Genomic DNA, 22,725 nt, shown 5'->3' with positions numbered 1-22,725 from the left:
TATACACAATGCAACTGTTTTTTTGCATTTATTTGTATCCTCTCTTTGTAAAACAAATAACAAATACAAATCTGGTTTATGGTCAGAAGATATTGTATTGCTGGTCCTTTTATTATCAGTATAACAGCTTCTGAATCTGTGCATGTTATGTTCCCCACGCAAAGGCCACTGTCTGCATTCTGCAAGTATGATCAGCAGGTCTGTACTCCTTTGTGGTGCATAAGGCATTTACATTTTCAACCATCAACAAAGACATTCTAATTAACATGACTTATTTTCAAAATACCAGAGAAAGGATATCATATATTATTGACAAAGTCTCTGCACACAGCTACATTTAACCAGCATTACATGCAACACATAATGAACATTTAATAACATAATCAGCTCCTGGACATATGAGGTTAGAACATTTCCTCTCTTCACCTGACGCTAACAAACAAGTGCTATACTTAAACATTGAACACCAGGTCACAATTATGATGATTCTTTAGCTTGACTGTTACTTTCATTTCTACTCAGTATAGTAAATTTATATGCACACATGCATCTTTCTCTTCCGTCTCAGCAAAAACATTAAGCCCTGAGTCACAAAAGGCCACACCGACAACAGCAGCAATGTGCGTCCAGAGAAGTCAAATGGCCACCATTTCTCCTGTCAGCAAAACGGAAATGAAAAATATTAAAGAATTTTCTTTCCCACATTTATTTGATCAAAATACATAGTGTATGATTGAGAAACAGTTACAAGCAGCAATTCCTTCTCGAGACTGATGCTCAACAAGTCTGTCAGAAGTTTTACCTCAGCTTCTGCAGCTGTGAATTGTAAATGGGATCTCCATTGTGAATTTTGAGCCTTAAAATAAATATACAAATGCAGATAAAATAAAAACAAAGATACATGTCAAATCATGGAGTTCATTTTTATTCACTCATCATTAAAAAAAAAAAAAAACTATGGGTAAAACTAAAAGATTAATGCAGAAAATACTTTTCAGAATAAATTATAAACTGTATCAAGAAATTTAAAGTAGAACAACATGATAAATACACCAGAAGTATTAATCATAACTTCTGTCGTATACAGCAGTTATGATTAATACTTCTGGTGATCAACATGTTTTATATTTAAAGGTGCAGTGTGTGATTTTTAGCGACATCTAGCGGTTCGGCTGCGCGTTGTACTGAGGGCTCAGCCCACTGCTCACCCCTCCCTTTCGAAGAAGCTATGGTGCCTGAAACTGGACAAACATATCGTCGTCTGAGACAGCAGAGAATAGCCAGAGTAAGCCAAGAGTGTGTAACATTGTCACTGTTTCTGTAACACAGTCCATTATAAACCACATCATGGATAAAGTTTACAAAGCCATAGTCAGGTGAGGATCAAGGGTCTTAATACATAATATAATAATAGTAATCAGCTGATTGTCTCACAAACGTAACCAGCACATTCTCCCCACATAGCAAACCCATAATACAGCGAGGGAGAAGAACCACATGAAACTATGCAACTATATATTGTTTCTAACAGTGTAGTAAAAGTTTAGCTGGCTAATATGAGCTGTTACTGTGGCTGAGCTGGTTAAAGCGTTAAGCCTTGTTTATACTGGACGCATCCGCATGAGCCCAAAGGTGCGCGCGGCAAAAATGACGTGATTGTAACAGCGCGCGCGCATGCGCATCCCCTAGACACCATTTACTACACACAATAGGCTTTTTTTCTCTGATTTTGAAACCTCTTTGTGATCGACTTAAAATGCTTCCAAGATCGACGGGTTGGTGATTCCTGTAACTGTTTTACGGTCAATGACAAGAGTACTAATCAGCTGTCTCACGAACGTAACCAGCACATTTATCCCCACATAGCAAAGCCATAAAACAGCGAGGGAAAGAATTAAGTTACATGAAACAATCCAACTACATATTTACACCACTGACAAGGGAAAAGTCACTACTCACGGTGTTTATGGCTAGCTTGTAGCTTTCTGCGGCTTCTCTTTCAAGGTAGTGACGAAACGCGTTCCGTAGCGCTGTTTGTTCGCTGTCGGCTACGGTAGAAACATGACGTCACAATATGGCGACCTTCATAGAAGGGGATTTCCGCGCCTATGTAGATATAAATGCCTCATTCTAAGGTAATAAAAACATTACGGTTTATTAAGTAAATTCTTTATACACCACTGAACACATAGTTATGGATGTCATATTGCATTTCTGTTAATAGATACTCAAATTTTTTACACATTGCACCTTTAAGCCATTTTAAAATTATTAAAACTTTGATTTTTATATTCAAATTCATATGAACTAAATTAAATCATGCAGAATCCTGTCTCTATTCTTTATACTGCTCAATTGTGATAAATAGCATGCACATTTTTGTTTTTTATTTTATTCAGCTTTCTTACATTTGAAGTTGCAAGACCTTCAACTACCTCTAGTCTCTCCATGACACTCTGCATAGCCTCTCTGAGTTGCTGTAAGGCGAGAATGATCTGCTGCTGCACCTGGCCGTCCTGTAGCCCGTTAGGCCCACCTTTAGAATCGTCTCCGCCCCCTTGCCCTGAACCAGCCCCTGAGGAGAGCCGCTCCGTCCATCTGGAATTGCGGTGAGACATATAACCTCGAAAAAAAACATAAGCATACATTATGTTTTTTTGTCTTCAACATGCTTTCAATATTGGGGACAACATCCAAACTTTCATCTGCACTAATAACGTGGCAAAGATAATTTGAGTGAATTCTGCTTCAGACCTGAAGACAAATTTCTTGTTATTTCTTGAGCACCAAATCAGCATATTAGAATGATTTCTGAAGGATCATGTGACACTGAAGACAGGAGTTAAGGCTTCTGAAAGTACAGCTTTGTAAACATAGGAATAAATTACATTTAAACAATTTCAATTGTAATAATATTTCACAGCATTACAGTTTTTACACTATTTTAATCAAATAAATGGAGCCTTGGTGCATTTTTTTTGTTTTTAAACAAATCTTACTGACCAAACTTTTGAACAGTGGTGTTAGTATGGGGATCTGGGGCCGTATTCACAAAGAATTTTATCTTACCACTAGGAGTGCTCCTAAATCGCACTAAAATATTTTAGCTAGGAGTTTTCTCTTAAAAGTTATTCACAACGCCTTTCAGACCTACTCTTAGTAAAGAAAAATGACAACTCCTAAACTAAGAGTGAGTCTTCGTTGCTATGGATGACGTCATTACTCATGCACGAGCTTGACTGAAGTGACCACCTTGATTGGCTGATGATTGTAACGCGGGAATGATTCCAAACACCTCCCCTATGATGATGAGTGACAGGTGACAGGTCTGAGAATGCGTGCGCTACACAAGTAGTGCGAAGGACGGAAGATGATGAATAACTGAATAAATAGCCTAAATGAATAAAGAGTAAGGAAAAACAAATAGCCTAGTAGCCTAATGAAACATATGGATTGATGCAATATCTTTGCAACATTATTGAATTAATCTGTCACTATGCCTCTGCCTACGTTTGCAAAGAGAAGAACATTTTAATTTGATTCACAATGAAATGTTACAATTAGTTTACATGCAGTGAGTAGTTTTGGTTGTTGTTGGTGGCGTTGTTGCATCCCTAGTTATGCCTACAATGCAAAATTGTTCCCTCGTGATTGGAAGCTCCTGTAGCCGCCGCATACGCATTTCAAAAAATCGCAACGTGAAATGCCACAAAAAGCGGTTTGTGAATAGGTCTTAGTGAGTTAGGAGTCCTCTCGACTTCTTTTAAGCTGTCCCAGACTTAGGTGCTACTTTTAGGGCTAAAATGCTTCGTGAATTACTCTTAGTCAAAAAAATTAGGAGTCCTAAAGTTACGAGTGACACGCCCATTATTTTTAGGAGTTGCTCCTAAATTCGCCAGTTAGGAGCTACTTTTAGCCTTAAAATGTGTTGTGAATACGGCCCCTGGTGTTTGGATATTTTAAACACAATTTTATCAAATTTACCCAAAATATTGTTATATATGGGGTCACTTATAATAGTGACCTGAGGAACCCAGAGACGACTGGGTTTGTGGTTTATAATGTGGAGTTAAAAATCCAGATTTATCTCACCGAAAGGATCCCTCCTGTCCAGCAGCATTTCCTGTCTTTCTGTGGACCTTCTGCTCATGGGAGGACCATGCCTATCTTCTGCCCCCTCACCACCATGTCCAGCACCCATTTGAGTAACCTGAGAGAGAGGGCTGTAATGATGCTCCTGGATTCCAGAGGTCTCAGTCTGTGCATGTCCATTCTGGAAACTGAAATTACCACCTGGCATTGCAGCAAGCTGTAATGTCATAAAAGGTGTACAAAACGTAGGACATATATCATCACATACATTTAATTCAATTTACTCAAAGTTCAGACCATTATAGTGTCCAGCTGTTCCAATGAGTCACAGAAGACTTCACCCTCTGAGTCACTAGTCAGCCCCTGACCCTCAGGCAGAGGTGGCTCTACACACATATACAGCGATGAAAGAGAAGAAATACAGCACACACAATCTTAGCATAATTTATTACATATGCAACTGTAAATTTTTGAAAAGCAACTGTGGTAAGGCATGTCTGGATAGTGATCAAGACTGGTGCATTTCAGCCATAGTAGGCTCCAATATAATATCATATAAAGTAAAAAGTAAAATTGCAAGTATTTGTTTGTACAAGCCTAAAAAAAAGATTGTTTTGGTGGACTCCAAAATTTTCGGGATAGACATCCAACATTTATAGATAACCATTCCACTACCTGCGCTCTCAGGTTGAAGTTCATTGTCAGGGACCATCTCTGTGTCCTGCTGTCCAAGAGCAGGCTCTTGAGTTCCCCTCTCCACATCATGTTCAGCCAAACCATCAATTGTTTCTTTGGTATTTACATCTTTTGACATGAACACCAAAATCATAGGTTTATCACACAGAACTCATAGTATTTTACAATAATAATAATAATAATAATAATAATTCACACCTGATCTGAGAGATAAAACTGCCTCTGGAGGTCTAGGCATATCATGAATGACATGATAGAGATGTTCAAAATAGTGGAAAAAGGATGCAGTCTTCTCATTGATTTGCATTGTGTTTATTACCTGTTAGTGATATATATATTTTAAAAAAATTATATGGAAACAAAGCTTGGCCGCTCTGAATACCTATTTGCATGTCATCTACAGTGACATGAGAGAACATTTTCCAATACTTTCTTTTCCCTAAAGTTTATGAGGTTTAAATGAAGCTCTCACACCTCTTGTGCAACTTTCTTCATTTCATCCACATAAGCAGCCATGGCACTCTCTCGACTCATGTCTCCCAGCTGATTCCAAGCATCCCTGATACAAGACCAGGAAAACATTGCGTTAAAGTTTTTAAACAGTCCTTTAAATGGCTCTCATCACATGTACTTTGATTAGACACATTATGGAACTTGATGTTCAAAATTGGTTAAAACTTTACCATTTGTAACGGCCTATAGGGTCCCAGAATCCAGGGCGTGGCGCTGTACATTGGCCACTGACTGCCTGTTTGTACAGGCCATAAAACCGCAGCATCACTTCATAAGAGGGTCTGTAGGAACCTATAAAAGTGCAATTTAAATCCACCACAGGTGTCACGTGCTGCTACAAATAATGTGAATTAGTGTGATGTGGTGGAGGATATTTGTAACTTAAAGAAATGTTTGCAATTACAAGTAGTGCAAGTTTTACATCTTCTACAATATGATGATGTCATGTTGAATGACATTATCAATGTTATGTACATTCATGTAATTTTTGTCAATTGTGAGCAAAGCTACCATTTTTGGGCAGGGTTTGAATGACGTCGACCGCCGCCTGAAAGCGCCTTTGACAGTCCTCGGTCTCTGACATTGCAAGAGCTGGCATATCATACGGTCTCTATCTTTCCCACACTCCTGCTGCCGCATGTGCATGAACTGGACAACCTGTAAATTATATTTGTGACAAATGTGTCATTCTGCCATTCTAAACAATGATCAGATATCAAGTTTAGGAAGAAATTGTGCTCTCGGATTACTTGGACGACGGTTTAGAAATGATCAGATATCAAGTTTAGGAAGAAATTGTGCTCTCGGATTACTTGGACGACGGTTTAGAAAGCTTATGATAGCCCCTAATTGAACTAATATTATTATTTTTAGTCGTCCAGATTACTTAGATTTTCTGACCTCTCTGATTTTAGGTTATTAGCCAGGAGGTCAAGCAGTTAGCTAGGTTCAACTCACCTGCCCTGTACTCCTGCTGCCATAACACCCGAACACTATAATCGTAATAAAAACAATACTAACGTTGGAAACAGAGTTTATAAAAGCGGTTCACGCCTGTATGCTTCTGTTCTCTAATAGATCTTTCAACTTTTGGAATTTCGACAAGGAGTTCACTTCCTGGTTCTGTCACGTGATGGAGTATTCACGGTGATGATTGGTCTCTGTCCCAAAACGAGAACCAATGTCAGTAAGAGATAGACCAACGCTACTTTTGCGTCATCGAAGGGTAACGCCCCTTTCTGGGGGAAAACAAATGGATTCCTCTCGCTCTAGATCTGCAAAGGGGCTACATATGGCAAGCCGTTTTAGCATTTAAACCTTTGTTCTGACTATCTATAAATATATTTAAAGCTAGAAACAATTGTATTTTGATGAGTGATAATTATAATTCGCCTAGTCAGATTGACAATTAGAGATATCTGCAATTATAATTGCACTAGTAAGAAATCCGATTTGAGATAGCTGCTATCTGTAATATATTTTGACTAGTCAAAAATCAATTTAAGATATCTGTAATGATGTCATTGATATCTTTAAAAGACGCGTCGTTTATCCGCAAAGGTAATTAGAGATATCTCTAATTCGATTTCGACTAGTCACAATTGTATTTTAAGATATCTGAATTGTACTCGCTCCTAGTCGAATCCACTGTTGCTTGACGTGAAACTGCAGTATTTCACTAGCACCACCCAGAGTTCCTCCCCTCCTCCTTAGCTAACCGCTAACAACTTTAGTCTGCTTTTGTTTTCCGAGAGAAAAGATATGAAGTAGTTCAGGGATTATTAAACGATGGCGGCAGCTGTTCTAGACAAAATAGCAAGAAAGTGTCAACAAATTGAAAGAGCTCAAAGTCAGGGAAATTGTGGTGAGCGCGAACTTCGTGCGATAGATGACTTAAGAAATGCACAGAGAATTTGAGAGGTAGCATCCAAACTACCTATTGAGACGTATGAAGAATTGAACAGAAATCTGGATGAAATTCGAACAATGCTGTCAACGCATTTGCAGAGTGAGGGAACAACAGCTTTTTCCGTTTCTCGAAGGAGCTCAGGTGAGTTTCTGGTTTTTAAAAACTGGGCCAATGTTCTTTATCTGCAGTAACCGCATACACAAGCGAGGCATCTCGGAAACCTTGTTTTTGTCTTGTTTATGTGTTTGTTTATTGTCTGCTCTCTATTTTGGTCATGACGATAGCCATGGTAATACAACTGTAACTTTCCCCTCGGTCTGCATTAAAAGTAGTCTAACCAGTGTACATGCTATGTAACTATTCACTTACAAAATGAATACAGTTTTAATACAAATTCAAATCTATATACCTATTGTACATAATACATAATTAAAAGTATGACTGTACAACAAACTGTAAGCCTACATAATTTTATTAACATTTTAGAAGAAAATAAGGATTAAAGAGACAATTGTTTGAATATAATACTACTTGCCATTAGGAGCTACATGTCAGTAATACAAATATATGTTACTCTCAATTGCAGGTAGCCGAGGTAGACCAGCCATTCAAATAACACGTGACCAAATTGAATTTTTAATGAAGCAAGGTCACACAGTCAAGCGAATGGCAAGAATGTTAGGGTGCTCATCCTCATTTCTGTACAAGAGTTCAAAGCTGCTTGGTGTATCAATCAGGAGCAGAATGTCAGGAGTGGATGATGAAGAACTTGAAAATGTAGTGAGATGACTCCAATGCCAGTATCCAAATACTGGAAATGAGGTAAGCCCTGTTTGATTCCATTTTAAGGTCTGTCCTATCAGTTCATAAACTAATTATTATTATTATTATTATTTTTTCAATGCAACCATTTTAGATGATGCGAGCCTTACTGGTTGCAGAAGGATTGAGGGTTTCCCGGCATAGAGTTCGTGAGATGTTGGTCCATATCAATCCAGCGGCTGCTGCAAGGAGATGGAGTAGCACAGTGGCTAGAAGAGTTTATCATGTGCCCTGTCCCAACAGTCTTTGGCACATTGATGGCAACATGCGCCTCATAAGGTTAGTTTAATTGTAGTTTTTGTCCTGCTAATGCAGCATTTAAATGGTGTGACAGTGCGTTTCTGCGATACTAAATTATAGCCTAGTGTAGACTTGCATTATCCAATTTTGATTTATAGAATCTACATACAAATATGTTCACACTAGGGCTGCACGATGTGTCGTTTTAGCATCGATATCGCGATGTGCGCATCCACGATAGTCACATCGCAGGATGTTGCGATGTAGGCCTAAGTCGTACAGTAGTTGATCCGTGATTCATGATCTGTACGGGCCAGCAGCTCCGGATTAATTGCAAAGTTTAACCATCATATAGTGAAAGTTTATCATTTGCATGTGTTTTTAAGTCCTGTCAGTTTAAACATCAAGCGTAAGAAGACTGGAACTTGCGCGTTGTTTTCTGTGAGCCGGGCAGATCAGTGGTCTTTCTCTTATTTCTGAGCTTGAACGAACACGAGAATTCAAAATAAAGTCAGAATGCCCTTCCTCCATTGAACAATTTTTGGCGACCGCCAAAGCGTATTTTTGTCCCGCCAAAGCCTTATTTGACCGGTGAGTGATAGATGACTGACTGCTGCGCAAAACTGAGAGAACGAGCAGAGAGAGAGAGCCCCGGTCGCGCGCGCACTCTCACCGTTTTCAAACTGTCTTGCTCTCTCACCCTCCCTCGCGCATATTAATGAATTGAGTTGACTGAATATCTTTGAGAATACACAATGGTAAAAGGTCGGAAGACCGAAGTTTCAGGTGAAGCATTCGGATATATTTTTTTCCTGAACTACCGAATTGTGCTAAAAAAAATATTCTCTGAAAAGCGTTCCACACATTCAGATAAACCACACTTTCAATAAACAAAACAAAAAAAATCTATCCAGTGATGAAATGTTTTCTGTGTTGAGACCAATCTTGTGCGATGTCCTAACTGCCGGGATAATCACACAACGTGTGCCGTGGTCCGTTAATGACACCTCCAATTCGCGAACTAATGATTCATTTGAACCGATTCACTTTAATGAATGGTTAAAACAACTTATCTGTCCAACACTGAACTCACGAGATATAACAAATCGGAAACACTTTACAATAAGGTTTCATTTATTAAACTCTAGTTAACTACATTAGTTAATAGAATCTATGCAGATTTACTCCTTTACAAAATCACCCCAGTCATTCAGATGATTCATTCTTTCCAAAGAAAGCTATTTAAGTCATTGGGTGAAATTGTTTTCATATCGCAATATATATCGCAGAAAAATAAAATATCGCAATGTAATTTTTTCCCAATATCGTACAGCCCTAGTTCACACACATGCAATTACCACAACCTAAGCAGCCATTGTAAATCATAATACTACAATAACATTATAACAGTTCACCATATCGTCCTGGCCTAAAACGACTAAATGTTAAATCATTAAGACATTTTAGATCCAATGACGTTTTGTAAAGCTGGTTTGAAAGAGTATGTACTGTGAAACTGTACAAATGTTTCACTTGATGCATTTATTATATGAATTATTAATACATAACATACAATTATTCTAAGTATAACACAGTGTAGTTTGTATTTTACTCCTATAATCCCTAATATTCCAGTTGTCCTTATGTTGCCCTACACTTCCCCATTTCTTGATTATTAGACCCTGCTTTTTTCATCATTTATTCATGTAAAAAAATAAAGAAAAAGATTTGTTCACAATTACATTTTAAGTGTCTTTTGTGACGTCCAGCATAACAGAAACTTGGGAACTGTAAAAAAAATGGGACCTGTAGGACCTCTTTGTTCTTCACACTTTACGACCTATAATATTTAACTTACATTTTGTATTTTTATTTTTACTTTTAGATGGGGCTTTGTGATTCATGGTGCAATCGATGGACATTCCCGACTAATCACATACCTAAATTGCAACACCAACAACTGTGCCAGTACTGTGCTGTCTCAGTTTATTCAAGCAACATGCCTTTACGGTCTGCCCTCTAGGGTAAGGTCAGATCACGGTGGTGAGAACTTACAAGTGGCCTTGTTTATGAACCTTGTAAAAGGACTTCAGCGCCGGAGTCACATTACTAGGGAATCTGTCCACAACCAAAGGATAGAACGTTTGTGGAGGGATGTAATTTTACATGTGCTACAATCATTTTACAGCATGTTCTACAGTCTTGAAGATTCTGAACTGCTTGATCCCAGCAATGACCTTCACAAAGTTTCGCTCAGCATAGTTTTTCTTCCACAGATCCAAGCTAGACTACAGCACTTCAAAGAGGCATGGAATCACCATGCTTTGCGGACAGAAAACAATAAAACACCAATACAGATATGGACAGAAGGAATGCTGTCAATGATAGGAACTGACAGCCATCAACAATGTGTTTGGAGACGATCTTTACAGGCCAGAACATTTTAATGAACTCCTGGTTCAACATGGCATTGAGTCTTTGCCCACAGCTGAAAATGAAGACATCCCAGCTGTAACTGTTGAAAAGCCTCAAATTAACCTTACTCCTCAGCAAATGGAAACGGTTTCCTATGCTATTGACCATATTGCAGATTTGAAGCTTAAGTTTCAGGTATGTTGTGCAGAAATTGCTAATGTTTTGGCAAACTAGTGTTGCAGATTAGAGTGTTATAAAGAATGTCATTCTTTTGTAATATTTTAATATGTAAAAGGTTTAACTACAAGAATGCTCTGTTAAAGAATTAATAGATGCTTAGATGCTGACATTGAAAAAATGATTTTCTATGAAAAGCTGGTGTACAAGTGTGAGAACCTGAAGAAACAGTTAAAAATTAGCAATGTAACACTGTTTTTCCACAATAAACACGAACATGCATAATGCAGAACAATGCATTTTATTTTGCAATGGATGCACATCTCAAACTTTTTTGACTTCAAGGTGCTTGTTAAATGAAAGTTTAAATTTATAAAAGCTGTACTCAGTTGTAACTACCTAAAATTACTTTGTGTAAAAAAGTAGGCTAATATTAAAGCTTAAAGGGATAGTTCACCCCAAAATGAAAATTCTGTCAGTATTTACTCACCCTCATGTTGTTCAACCCCGTAAGACCTTCGTTCATCTTCGGAACACTTTTGTGTCACTTGGACTATATTTAAACGATGTCTTTAATAACTTTTCAGGGCCGGCAAGTTTCAATCCCTTAGAAGCCTATGGAGGAGTGATCCAGCTCTCAGATTTAATCACAAATATGGGCTCTGCATGATTCCCTCTGTCATGTAGGTCTTGAACATTTCATATTCTGTGTGTATTGGCAGTCGTAGTATAATGAGGCAAGTATTGGCCTCTGGAAAGATTTTCCTGTCTTGATGGAGGAACTCTATTTCTGGGCGGTGGGGGAAACCCAGAGGTGGCACTGTGGAGGCTCCAGTGACAAACTCCATTATCATCTCAAGAGTGACTCCATCAGTCTCTCCCTCTGCAAAACATATGTACAGAAAATCACAAAGTGACAAAGTGTGTAAGTGTCAATGTATTCACGTGCCCTGCTGTACTTAGGAATCTCATGTACAGATGTATGTGTAGACTAGTAGAGTCACATAACAGCATCATCGCAACATTAGTGAACCCTGCTTTGAGTGCAGTTAGGTTCACTTCGGTTTTGTGGAATCACTGGCGCTTTAGTCTATATGCTAATATTTGAACATCGTTTTTGTGTATTGTGGAATTCTGACTGTGTAGTCATTTTCTTACAATTTTTTATCTTCTTTGTTTTTTTTTGTTTTGTATGTACTTTATCTTGTATAGTGCTATGGACCATTTTATATGTATGTCCTGAATAAAGAAATGATGATGATGATGATGACAAACCTAAAAAAGACTAACCTATTATAAAATGTGTGGTACATGCAGTTATTTCACAGCGATATTTTGATCTAAACAGAACATCCAGTCTGTCTAATTATGACTACATCTAGCTGCATGGTTTCTATATTTTGTCTGATTACAAAAAAAATAAAAAATACAATCCTAAGTATTTGTTCTGCATAATGGTTAGATTCACCACAAATAAGATACTTTTTCATTTCAAACACTTGTTTTCTTCAAATCGAAGTCACTGTTTTTATTAAGTACTCTTTGTTTATAGAGGACCAATAGCATAAAACAAATACAAATGACACATTACAAGAGATTAAAAGCTACATAAAGTAGCGTTAGCATTCTAGCTATTAATTTAATTGCATGTGTCCTGCTCATAATGAAACAGTCTGAATATAAATATTTACTGTAATTGTAGTGATTCAGGACAAGGTCACAAACACAATTTGGAAAATGGATTTAAGTATTCACACATTATACTGTAGAAATTGTAAACATTTTGAATTTTTTTTTTTACATGGCATACCTTTAACATTACATAAAAACATGTCATACCTTCAACATCGATCAACCAGTCCCTCCAGTAGCATATGGTCTGGTTTTCCTTTGCCCTTCTTCTGTTGCTGCCTTGTGGGGAAAAGTTCACATAAAAAAGACTGCAGAGGTCCTTTGCTTGAAGGGGTCTCTGCTCATTGACGAACATGTCATAAAAAAGTGCAGGATATTTCTGCATCTCTTCCAGCAAACCGAGAGTTTGCAACCCTTCTGAAAACCTGCATAACAAACATAGCAGTCAATGGAAGTTTCAAGCTGATGATAGTTATGTTGTCAAAAAGGAAAGGCTTAACATTTTACTTCACCCCCAAAAAAATTCAATTCTGTCATTAATTATGACGGTCTACCCGTAAGACCTTCATATACTGTATGTTTTCAACACAAAAGGTGTTCTATCATGACAACTCTCAGGAGATGTTAGCATGGTAGTATCTTTATTTGTGTTCTGGAAGTTAACTTAAGTCCTGGGGTGTGGAAACCCATGCGGGTGAATAATTAACAGCAGAATTTCAATATTTTGGGCAGACTAACCCTTTAAATCACTTACTGGTCCAAGGCAGCTCGCAGTCTCCCATTCACAAAGAACTCTGCAGCTGACTGGATAAGAGAGTTCCTTTCTGTCAGGTGTGATGTATATCTCAAGGCACCAATGATACTTAAGCTGTCTGCTGCTTCTGCAATGGCACAATTTGCCTCCTGAACAGTTGTTGCTTCCTGTATCTAAAACAGTTGCGAAAAAAGCTATTTTACAATTGTGAGGAAAAACCATTTGTATCGGCACAGAATGAAACTGTTAAGCAAAGAGAACCGTTCGGCCTGATGATAGAAAAGCAGCTCTAGATGCCCTGTGTTCTGTATGACACTGATGCCTGCTCAAGCAGAGCTGAGCAACATGTACCCATCAACTGTTTATATATGTACTTTGAAAGCTATAGCTCACAATTAGGGTAAGGGGCATTACATTTCTGACACACACTTGTGGGTGTTTGGTCAATCACAATGCACATAGAGGAGCTAAAATAATGCACTGCATATGAAAAATAATGTGGTTTTTTAACGTTGAAGCATGTCAACACATTTTCCAAATACACAAAATAATGATCTTTAATAATAGCATCATATAACACCTTTAAACAATTATTTAAATTCTCAAACATCTCCGTACCTTGATTAGTTGCTCCCTCAATGTATGATCTCCAACCTCATCCACTGAGGCAGAGGATGTTGGCATACCACAGATCTGCTGAAAAAGCCTTTCGGAGAAGAAATGTGGGCCAACTCCTCCATGGACGACACACATAGCAATCATCTTCCCCACTGATGCATACAACCTATTCTCCAAAGCTGAAGTAAAACAGAAGAAATATTGATGTCAGAAATTCCTACAGAACCATTATAAATACTTTTAAAAGTTAATATTTTACACCTCAGTCACCCCTGGCTTAATTTTTGTTATTAGAATTCAGGAGATCTGTTCATAATTGGACAATTTTAAATGCAAGTGAAAACAGGACTGTCATCCTTACATTCTACAGTCTTACATTTCTAATGTAACAGGAAAACTGAGACAATTTTTTAAACAGATTCATCTTTTTGACTCTTTGTAGGTCTCATCTTTGTCCAAATTCTTTTTTCTTAGAATTGCATAATATGAACTAACAACTGCAAGTTATATAATCAAAATGGTGTACTATAAAGTCATGACTGTGAGATATAAACTTTGTCAACTCTATAAGCTATATAATCACAATTGCAAGTTTATATCCCATAATTCTGAGAAAAAAATATTGCACAATTGTTAGGAAAAAGTCAGAATTGTTAGATAAAAAGTCAGTTACCTTTTTTATTTTGTGGCAGCTTCCACAAAAACATCTTTGCATATGAAACAGTTATATATACACATGTGTAACTTGAATACTTTACACATTTTTATTATAACAGCTGTATAGATTAACAAAGTGTGAGGTGTAGATTATAGGATTATATTTAGATCTACCCTCATCACCTGAAAGGTTGCAGGAAAGAGCACTGAGCATTGATCCAAGTGAATGCAGTGATCTCATCATTGCAACATGATTTCTGCGTTCTCACAAAATCCTTTTATCATAACTAATAGCGCAAACAAGGTGTAAATAGCATGAGACATATAGTACAGTGTAGCACTGTCATTATAACAGTTTACGAGTCTGGATTCAATAAAACCTTTTACTGGACTACCAAGTTAGATATTATTTCTGAAACAAGCAGAATGTTTTAATAGTACAATGTGAAACTTAGGAAATTTGATTTGTCAGTTTATGAACCCTTAAAAAAATACAAACACAAAAGACTATTCGACTGTTAAGGTGGAATCCAAAAAGCATATTCTGACCAGTAGTGGTGGGAGAAAAAAAATTGCAATTTTTTCCATGGATACCGAATAGCTGAATAGCATTACAACATAACCTGACACAAAAGCTTTCTGTTTTAACAGGAGTACTGACCTTGTGTGTCTAGAGCCAAACTCCGGTCTTTCTCATGGCCCTGAAAGACATTTGATTGATGGATGGCCCGCATCAACAACCGCAAGTATTCTCTAGTAGGGCCGCCTTCATCTATTGCCCCTTCCCCATTTTCCTCAGCATCAACAAACACTACATCTAATTTTGCTTGTGGGTTGAATCGTCGCCGCTTGACAGCTTGCAGGCTGCACTGTAGTATGTTTTTTCTGAACACATTTATTTGGTTTGCTGTTGGGCAAATGTTTCCATCAATTGTGCTTTGCAGTTTTTTTAGAATGGTCTGTAGGTCAACCCTGCAAGAGACAAAGATTGGATTGTTTTTAGTCAAATGCTGAACATTATGGTATATTTTAGAATATTGCTAGTTGCATAAAGCCCCGCTCACACATGCAGGGACTTCCAGTCACAAAGCAACCTCATCCCATTATTTTTAAATGAAGAGTTGGTGGCTTTGTGTGTGTGTGTTTATGTTAATTTGCAAATGCATAAAAAGTATTTTTTTAACTGTAAGTAAATAAGCATATATAGGAACGTACTCATCTAGGGCCACAGACCTCCCTTGATCTATTAGGGATAGATCTACAATGTCTGATTGCTGGGGAGATGGAGAACTAAGTGGTGTCTCTTCATCAATATCAATGACAATTGGCTCTTTAGGTTGGTCTTCAAAATTAAAATTAATGAATGGAGTCTGGGCTGTGAACAAAGCCACAGAAGGCTGTACAGAGGGCAGAGACTGGACTGGGGATAGAGCGACTGGAGACTGGACTGGGGATAGAGCGACTGGAGACTGGACTGGGGATAGAGCGACTGGAGACTGGACTGGGGATAGAGCCACTGGAGACTGGACTGGGGATAGAGCCACTGAAGACTGAACAAAGGGCGAATCCACTGGAGGCTGGGCAACATTTACAGGGTCACAGTCTTTTTCCTGAAATGAAAAGAACACAGAACTATAATCACAAAACTGTGATTTAATAAGTAGTGTTGAGTTAAAATTGTTGATTTCTCAAATTTAATCAATTCTCATTTAGACAATCTGATTCTTAAATCCCAAGAATCAACCTTTTACTCTATGCTGAGTATGCTCTATTCTGAGTTAAGCTTGAAGCACACTTTATGACTAGCTGAATCATTCTAAGAAGGAACTCAACACATTTGAAGACTATATACTTACACTGGAAAAGATTCCAAACACTTACACACAGACATTAATGTAGACTGTAATCACAGACTGAACACAACTATACTGACTCTATACATTTGGGCATGATGAGTTATAATCTGTCATGTACTGGATTTTATTTGGTAAATGTGTTTCCATCTTAGTTTATGTGCATGTTTTCATGCAAAATCCACATAAAAATAGGTGGATGGACACATAGCGAGGTTTCAAACATGCGAGACCGATGGAGAGGGGGTTTGTAGTCACTAATAATCCAAATTTAAAATGATAAAAATGTTTATTTAATGTTATCCATGTTATATTTCATCTTAACTAACAATGTAAACTTTTAAAAATATCCATTATGTCATCAAGTTTTAAATGCATCATTATGCATGAATTCTAGAAGAGTCTTTAGACTTTAGAGTCTTTACAGGCTTTCCTGTAGCTCAAACAGTAGAGCGTTGGCGCTAGCAACGCTTATGGGTTCGATTCCCAGGGAAAGCAAGAACTGACAAAATGTAAAATGTGTACCTTGAATGCAATGTAAGTCGCTTTGGATAAAAGCGTCTGCCAAATGCATAAATGTAAATGTCTTTACATGCAAGACCCATAATTTGCAGATCAACATACTACTTATTTTCTCTCAGGCTAGTAGCAAATTAAATTAAATTAAATGTGGAGGATATTAACTGTGAAAAGATGATTGACAGGCCAGTTTAAGGTGTCCGTTAAAGACACAGTTTTATGACTGGATAGTATGTCCCAAAGCTTGGCTACTCTTGTCTCAAACACTCAAAAGTATGTACTTTTTCTTCAAAAAAAGAGCACATACTTTTAGGGCATGGAATAAGTAGGCAAACTGGGACGCAGGGATTCTTAACAAGCCTTAAGATCAAATTTAACAGGGACAATCAGGCCAAAAATGATGATAATTTATCAATAAAAGGTAATGCATATGGCCAAATCAAAATCAAAAACTTGCTCAAGTCATACTGTGGTAGTAACTTACCAGATTATCAAAAGGTGATGTCCAAAGGACATACAATGTACAGAATGGTTTGATTCCATGATCTGAAATTGACCCAGTAGAAGTGCTCTCTATAGCATTTGAAGAAGTAGCTTCTTGGATTCTGAACACCTCACTGGCCATTTCATCTTTTCCAATAAAATCAAACAAGACCTAAAAACAAAGAGCCCATGATGGCAAATATTAATAAAATAAAGAAATTTCCTCCAGAAATGAGGAAAAATAACTAAATAAAACATCTATGAAAAAAAACCTTAATCCTTCTTCAAAATGAACGTCTTACTTGAATTGGATCAGACATGATGAACTTCCTCTTATTCACATCTCCATTTAGATATTTGGCTTTCAGATATTCTCCATCTAGAGGTTCAACACGGGCTGCCATTCGCTGGCGCCTTCTGTCCTGCAATACCATATATGTAACACACATTTTTGTTTTAAACAAAATTGAACCTTGGCAAGCAAACTGCGAATAGTCAAAAATTACCTTTTCTATATCTGCCAACAAAGAAGCATTATATTCTTCATCTTGCTGGGAACGTACAGCTCGCCACTCCTGAAGGAAATAAAGTACAACTATGAGTCACAAATCAGTCATATTTACAACCATTGACAACATCAAAAATAACTTCACTCACACAGAGATTTACAGATTCTGTAGTCTCAGCACTGAAGGAGGTTTCATCAAGTGCTGTAGTGCTGGATGATTGTTGTGAGTTCTGGGGAATGGCTGCAGATGGTGCCATTACCTAAGAGAAGACAAAAAAATATAATGACAAAGAATTTGTTAGAGCCACTGCACAGTAAAGAAGTTACTTGAACTGTCACCTAACATTAAATGTGCACTGTGCATAAACATATAATTTATATTAAGGCTAAATGAAAGGCCAATTCAACTGAACATGTCTTAAAGAAATGGCTCGTTCATTTGTACATCTAGGGCCAGATTTACTAAACAGGACAAATTAGCATAAAAACACAATCCCATTAATGCACTGATGGATTATACAGTTCTGTGGGTGATTTACATAAAATTACATTAAATAACTTCACTCACACACAGATTTACAGATTCTGTAGTCTCAGCACTGAAGGAGGTTTCATCAAGTGCTGTAGTGCTGGATGATTGTTGTGAGTTCTGGGGAATGGCTGCGGATGGTGTCATTACCTAAGAGAAGACAAAAAAATCCAATGACAAAGAATTTTTGAAGAGTTACTGCACAGTAAAGAAGTTACTTGAACTGTCACCTAACATTAACCCCTGGTTTCACAGACAAGGCTTAAGGCTAGTCCCAGACCAAAATGCATGTTTGAACTGTCTCAACTGAAAATATCTTGCTGTGACAGATGTTAAAATATGTCAGCTCCATTGTTCTTTCACAATATGCACACATGTGACATTTTCTTGCACATCATTTTAACTAAGGCCTATTGGCTTAAGCTAAGGCCTGTCTGTGAAACCGGGCCTTAATGTGCACTGTGCAGAAACATATAATTTGTATTAAAGTTAAATTAAAGGCCAATTCAACTGAACATGTCTTAAAGAAATGTCTCGTTCATTTAAACATTTAGGGCCAGATTTACTAAACAGGACAAATTAGCATGAGAACACAATGCACTGATGGAAGTGTAAAGTTCTGAGAAGTACTAGTACATTGACGAACATTAGTGAATCACATCATAAAGTTTGGTTATGACAAAGGAGGGTTGTGCTGGAGCAAAAGTAAATCTGGCCCTTGGACTTTGTTTAACATGTAGTGAAGTCATACCTGTGAAACTTCAGCTCTTGGGACTATATAGAGCCTGCTCTTTCCAATTGCTTTTTTTAGGTCTTTCACACTATTTGCATGCACTTTTTCTATCTTCCGTCCATTTCCTGCTCTTGCCAAATAAAAACCTATTAAGTTTAAATTCACAGTTGGGTAGCATTGGCAGACAAAATTGTTCAATTAAGACAGAGTCCAATTTAATAGAATTTTTGATCGTTGGATTCCTCTCCCGGTTGTTTCATGCAGTGGTCTGCCTACAAAATTGAAAATACACATAAGCAACATAAAATAAACAACAGCTCATCAGCTAATCATATACTGTATGTAATAGATCAGGTTTAATATATATGGTTAACAATAAGTAACATTTCCTGTTTTTAAAAGGATTATTTATTTTCCTGTATTTAAAATACGTTTATCCCCACCAAGAAAATACAATAAGAAAGTATAATAAGAAAATCATTGCAGTGTAGAGAGCTCATTGATTATGAGTTTTCAAAGTGTACTACTTTGCATACCTCAAATTGACCTTAAGTAATAAACAGCTTCAATGATTATAATGCCAGCAATCTTTGCTCACTTTTTTAAGGTTGTATTAAGGTTTTTCATGCTACTAACTACAAAATAAAAAGTTTTTGCTTTAATAAACTCATTGAAATGTGCAGCTAAGTCCAAGTGACTATGATGACCATAGCAATGGATGAAACAAAACAATCTGATACTGTGTGTCAAATCAAATGATCTGTGCATTAAGTCTTAGAGTGTAAAAGCTAAATTATAGGAAAAAAAAAAAAGAGTTCTAAATACCTGTTTTTATGATCTGTCATGACAGTAATTTCTTTTTATGAATAAACAGGATAAGCTAATGTTTTGAGCAACCTCCATTACAAAATGGTTTTGAAATTTATTTTGGAATTACAATTCAAATAACACTGTGTTACATCTGAAATCCTTATGTATCAAGTATTTATTTACCCAATCCCATGTTCGCAGCCCGTTCAAGCTCTGTTGTAGATGGTAAAATCTCAATATCTGGGCCAGAGAGGAGGAAAAGGTGTATTTGCCAGACAGAATTTTCTTGCCTTCCCGGTGGTCCTGGCATACACAAAAATACACAGTTAAATAATATCTTAAACATTGGTAAATCACTCTTAATTATGCAAATGGCTACCATAGCAAAGCCCTACTTACTGTGAAGTCCTTGGACCTGACGCCGGAAAAGGCGTCTAGTTGAAGTAAGGAGGTTGTTATTAGTGTTAGCTGAGAGCTGCTGTCTGGCTCTTGAGATGCTGTTAAAAATTCTGTCAAAGATCACTGGCGGCATCTCTTGATCTGATGACATGGTAGGCTGAGAGAAACATTGCATTTGGAAGTTTAAAAAATGTTTTAATAGAAAATTAAAAAATACTTAATAAATTGCAAGACAGAAAACAATGTGATAATGAACCAAATTAAAATTAAACTTACATATTACATAGATTTGTGTGGATGAGCATGTACAGAATTGTCAAAAGCTGAAGCCGTGTTAAAATTATTCAAATAATTGTTTTACTAAATATATACTGGTTTAAAGTGGATTAAATGACTGCAGGTTTGTCTCCTTGGAGGGAGATGTCATAAATACAGATTAAACAATCACTGATTCCTCTTGTTCCTAAATCATATTATATTATTTACATACAAATGACATGTACTCGAACCTTTCAGTAATTGTATTACTCCTGTTTGGTTAAAAGGATCTTGTCCTTTATACACATTGTTCTAAAAAAAACATTTTTAATTCAAATCAAGAACTAATAGAATTTGTAACTGGCTTAAAACTTTTAGAAAAAAAATAACATACGGTAAACATACGTTTTCTCAAACGCATCTTGGCCAGGAATTCAATATTGCCTAAACTATCAAGATTTTGTTTTTCTGTTTTCATACTTGCTTCTGTCTTGAATCATGTCTGCACAGACCGATCAGCTTATGACATTAAAGTAAGCAACAGGAAAACAAAACCTGGATATTTTAGACGTAGAAATGGCCCGTAATGGTCACTCTACAGAACAGATAGCATAGCTGCTACTGTAACGCTCATTGCAAAGTGGAATTATTCACTGCCTACACCAGCACATACCTTTGCAGCAATATGCCACATTTTTATATTTAAAGATAAGAGAAAATTATACATTACCAGCATCGAACATGACGATGCATTGAGCCAGACAAGATAGCCATTTTATTAACATTGGTCAAAACGCTACAATAAATAACTTACTCGTTTACGTTCCTACACGAAATCCGAAGACATTTCCACTGACATGTAATGACTAACGTTAAATGGAGCAAATCCGACCATATGTAAACATGGATAAACATTTAAAATCTAAAAAATAGCCTACACCAGATAACTTCTGTCTGATATACCACTTTGATATTACAATTTATCAAACATTACGACAAAATGAAAAACATAAACGTATTTATTATGGGGCTAATTAGATGATACGACGGTATCTCTAACAACTTACCTTAGTAAACGGTTAATTGACAACGCAAAACACTCCCTTGATTTGCAAATAAAGCAGTTACTATTCCAGTGTTAATAACTTACACAGTTACTTTTACAGTAATTTCATTACCTGAAAACCGGGTCAGGCCGTTGCCGTTCTTCTGAGATTTTTTGGCGCGCTCCTCGAAGACAAAATGTTTAGAAAAGGCGGGGCTTAGCAAAGGGGTGGTTTGAGTACACAATTAAGATATCTATAAAATAATTTCAACTAGTCAGAATGTTCATTCAAGATATCTACACTGAAATTCTTCCTAGTCACAAAGCTAAATGCAGATATCTCCAAAGAAAGATCCTCCTAGTCAAAAAGCAGACTGATATCTATAATTAAATTGAATATATCTTTAAATGAGTTTTGACTAGGACGAGTTCCAATTCAAGATATCTCTAATTAAGTTTTGCCTAGTCAAAAATCCAGTTCAAGATATCTACAACTGTAATTTGACTAGTAATAAATTACTTAAAGATGTCTACATATGTATTATTGGATATCTTTAAAAACGATGAATTAATGATATCTCCAATTTGATTATGACTAGACAAAACCCAGTTAGAGATATCTCAAATTATAATTTGCACTAGTGACGACGATTCAATTAGAGATAATTGAATTGCCAATAGTGCAAATTATAATTTGAGATATCTCTAATTAGAAATCCAGCGGAAATAAATTTTTTACAGATATGTTTATTTACAATTTCTACTAGTCAAAACTCATTTGTAGATATCTGAAAATATTTTCCAACTGAAGTCAATGGAAGAATATGACTAGTCATAAAAGCATTATAGATATCTGTAATGTATATTATGACTAGTCAAATTAACATTGCAGATATCTTCAATGCATATTATGACTAGTCACAATCACATAGATATCTTAATTGCAATTACAACGAGTCAAAATTGCAGAAGAGATATCTGGAACTGGAATTATGACTAGTCAAAACTGATTTATGACTAATACGGGAAGGAGTATTTAATGTTAAAACGGCTTGCCATAGCT

The 22,725-nt window shown here is 36.7% G+C and overlaps 2 protein-coding genes across 4 annotated transcripts; both read right to left on the bottom strand.

Annotated features, from left to right (window-relative positions):
- Positions 1–75: 75 nt before the first annotated feature.
- LOC143738233 (acyl-CoA-binding domain-containing protein 4-like) lies at positions 76–6,440 on the bottom strand. Of its 3 annotated transcripts, none has more exons than XM_077230258.1 (11): positions 6,259–6,440; positions 5,812–5,958; positions 5,472–5,592; positions 5,263–5,347; positions 4,987–5,107; positions 4,768–4,896; positions 4,390–4,478; positions 4,093–4,309; positions 2,436–2,623; positions 803–856; positions 76–655 (listed from the first exon to the last, which is right to left on the bottom strand). In XM_077230258.1, the coding sequence occupies exons 2-11, from the start codon at positions 5,897–5,899 to the stop codon at positions 533–535; spliced, it is 1,215 nt and encodes a 404-aa protein (XP_077086373.1). In that variant the 5' UTR covers positions 5,900–5,958; positions 6,259–6,440; the 3' UTR covers positions 76–532. The 3 variants fall into 3 exon arrangements, with proteins under 3 accessions (XP_077086373.1, XP_077086372.1, XP_077086374.1); XM_077230257.1 differs by having other exon boundaries at positions 2,409–2,623; positions 6,259–6,435; XM_077230259.1 differs by lacking the exon at positions 803–856 and having other exon boundaries at positions 395–655; positions 6,259–6,435.
- Positions 6,441–11,511: 5,071 nt separating this feature from the next.
- On the bottom strand, positions 11,512–18,145 carry LOC143738239 (G2/M phase-specific E3 ubiquitin-protein ligase-like). Its single transcript, XM_077230267.1, has 10 exons — positions 18,038–18,145; positions 17,887–17,955; positions 17,683–17,802; positions 17,382–17,552; positions 15,741–16,135; positions 15,187–15,497; positions 13,869–14,047; positions 13,251–13,423; positions 12,704–12,921; positions 11,512–11,747 (listed from the first exon to the last, which is right to left on the bottom strand). The coding sequence occupies exons 1-10, from the start codon at positions 18,143–18,145 to the stop codon at positions 11,512–11,514; spliced, it is 1,980 nt and encodes a 659-aa protein (XP_077086382.1).
- Between the last annotated feature and the right edge of the window lie 4,580 nt (positions 18,146–22,725).

The sequence above is a fragment of the Siphateles boraxobius genome, unplaced genomic scaffold, assembly GCF_051911475.1.
Source record: "Siphateles boraxobius isolate OS27281-9 unplaced genomic scaffold, OSU_SipBor_1 140, whole genome shotgun sequence".
Taxonomy (NCBI): domain Eukaryota; kingdom Metazoa; phylum Chordata; class Actinopteri; order Cypriniformes; family Leuciscidae; genus Siphateles; species Siphateles boraxobius.
This window is presented reverse-complemented; position numbering and strand designations above follow the sequence as displayed.

What these genes read in the sequence shown, in the direction of transcription:
- LOC143738233 (XM_077230257.1), bottom strand. Translation starts at nt 5,899, where the DNA reads ATGCCAGCTCTTGCAATGTCAGAGACCGAGGACTGTCAAAGGCGCTTT. An exon ending in TCAAACCCTGCCCAAAAATG is followed by an intron (nt 5,593 to 5,811) that starts GTAGCTTTGCTC and finishes GCACTTTTATAG; the next exon opens with GTTCCTACAGACCCTCTTAT. An exon ending in AAGGTCTTGCAACTTCAAAT is followed by an intron (nt 857 to 2,408) that starts GTAAGAAAGCTG and finishes ATTTATTTTAAG; the next exon opens with GCTCAAAATTCACAATGGAG.
- LOC143738239 (XM_077230267.1), bottom strand. Translation starts at nt 18,145, where the DNA reads ATGGCACCATCTGCAGCCATTCCCCAGAACTCACAACAATCATCCAGC. An exon ending in CTGCGAGCTGCCTTGGACCA is followed by an intron (nt 12,922 to 13,250) that starts GTAAGTGATTTA and finishes TTTGTTATGCAG; the next exon opens with GTTTTCAGAAGGGTTGCAAA. An exon ending in CTGGTTGATCGATGTTGAAG is followed by an intron (nt 11,748 to 12,703) that starts GTATGACATGTT and finishes TATGTTTTGCAG; the next exon opens with AGGGAGAGACTGATGGAGTC.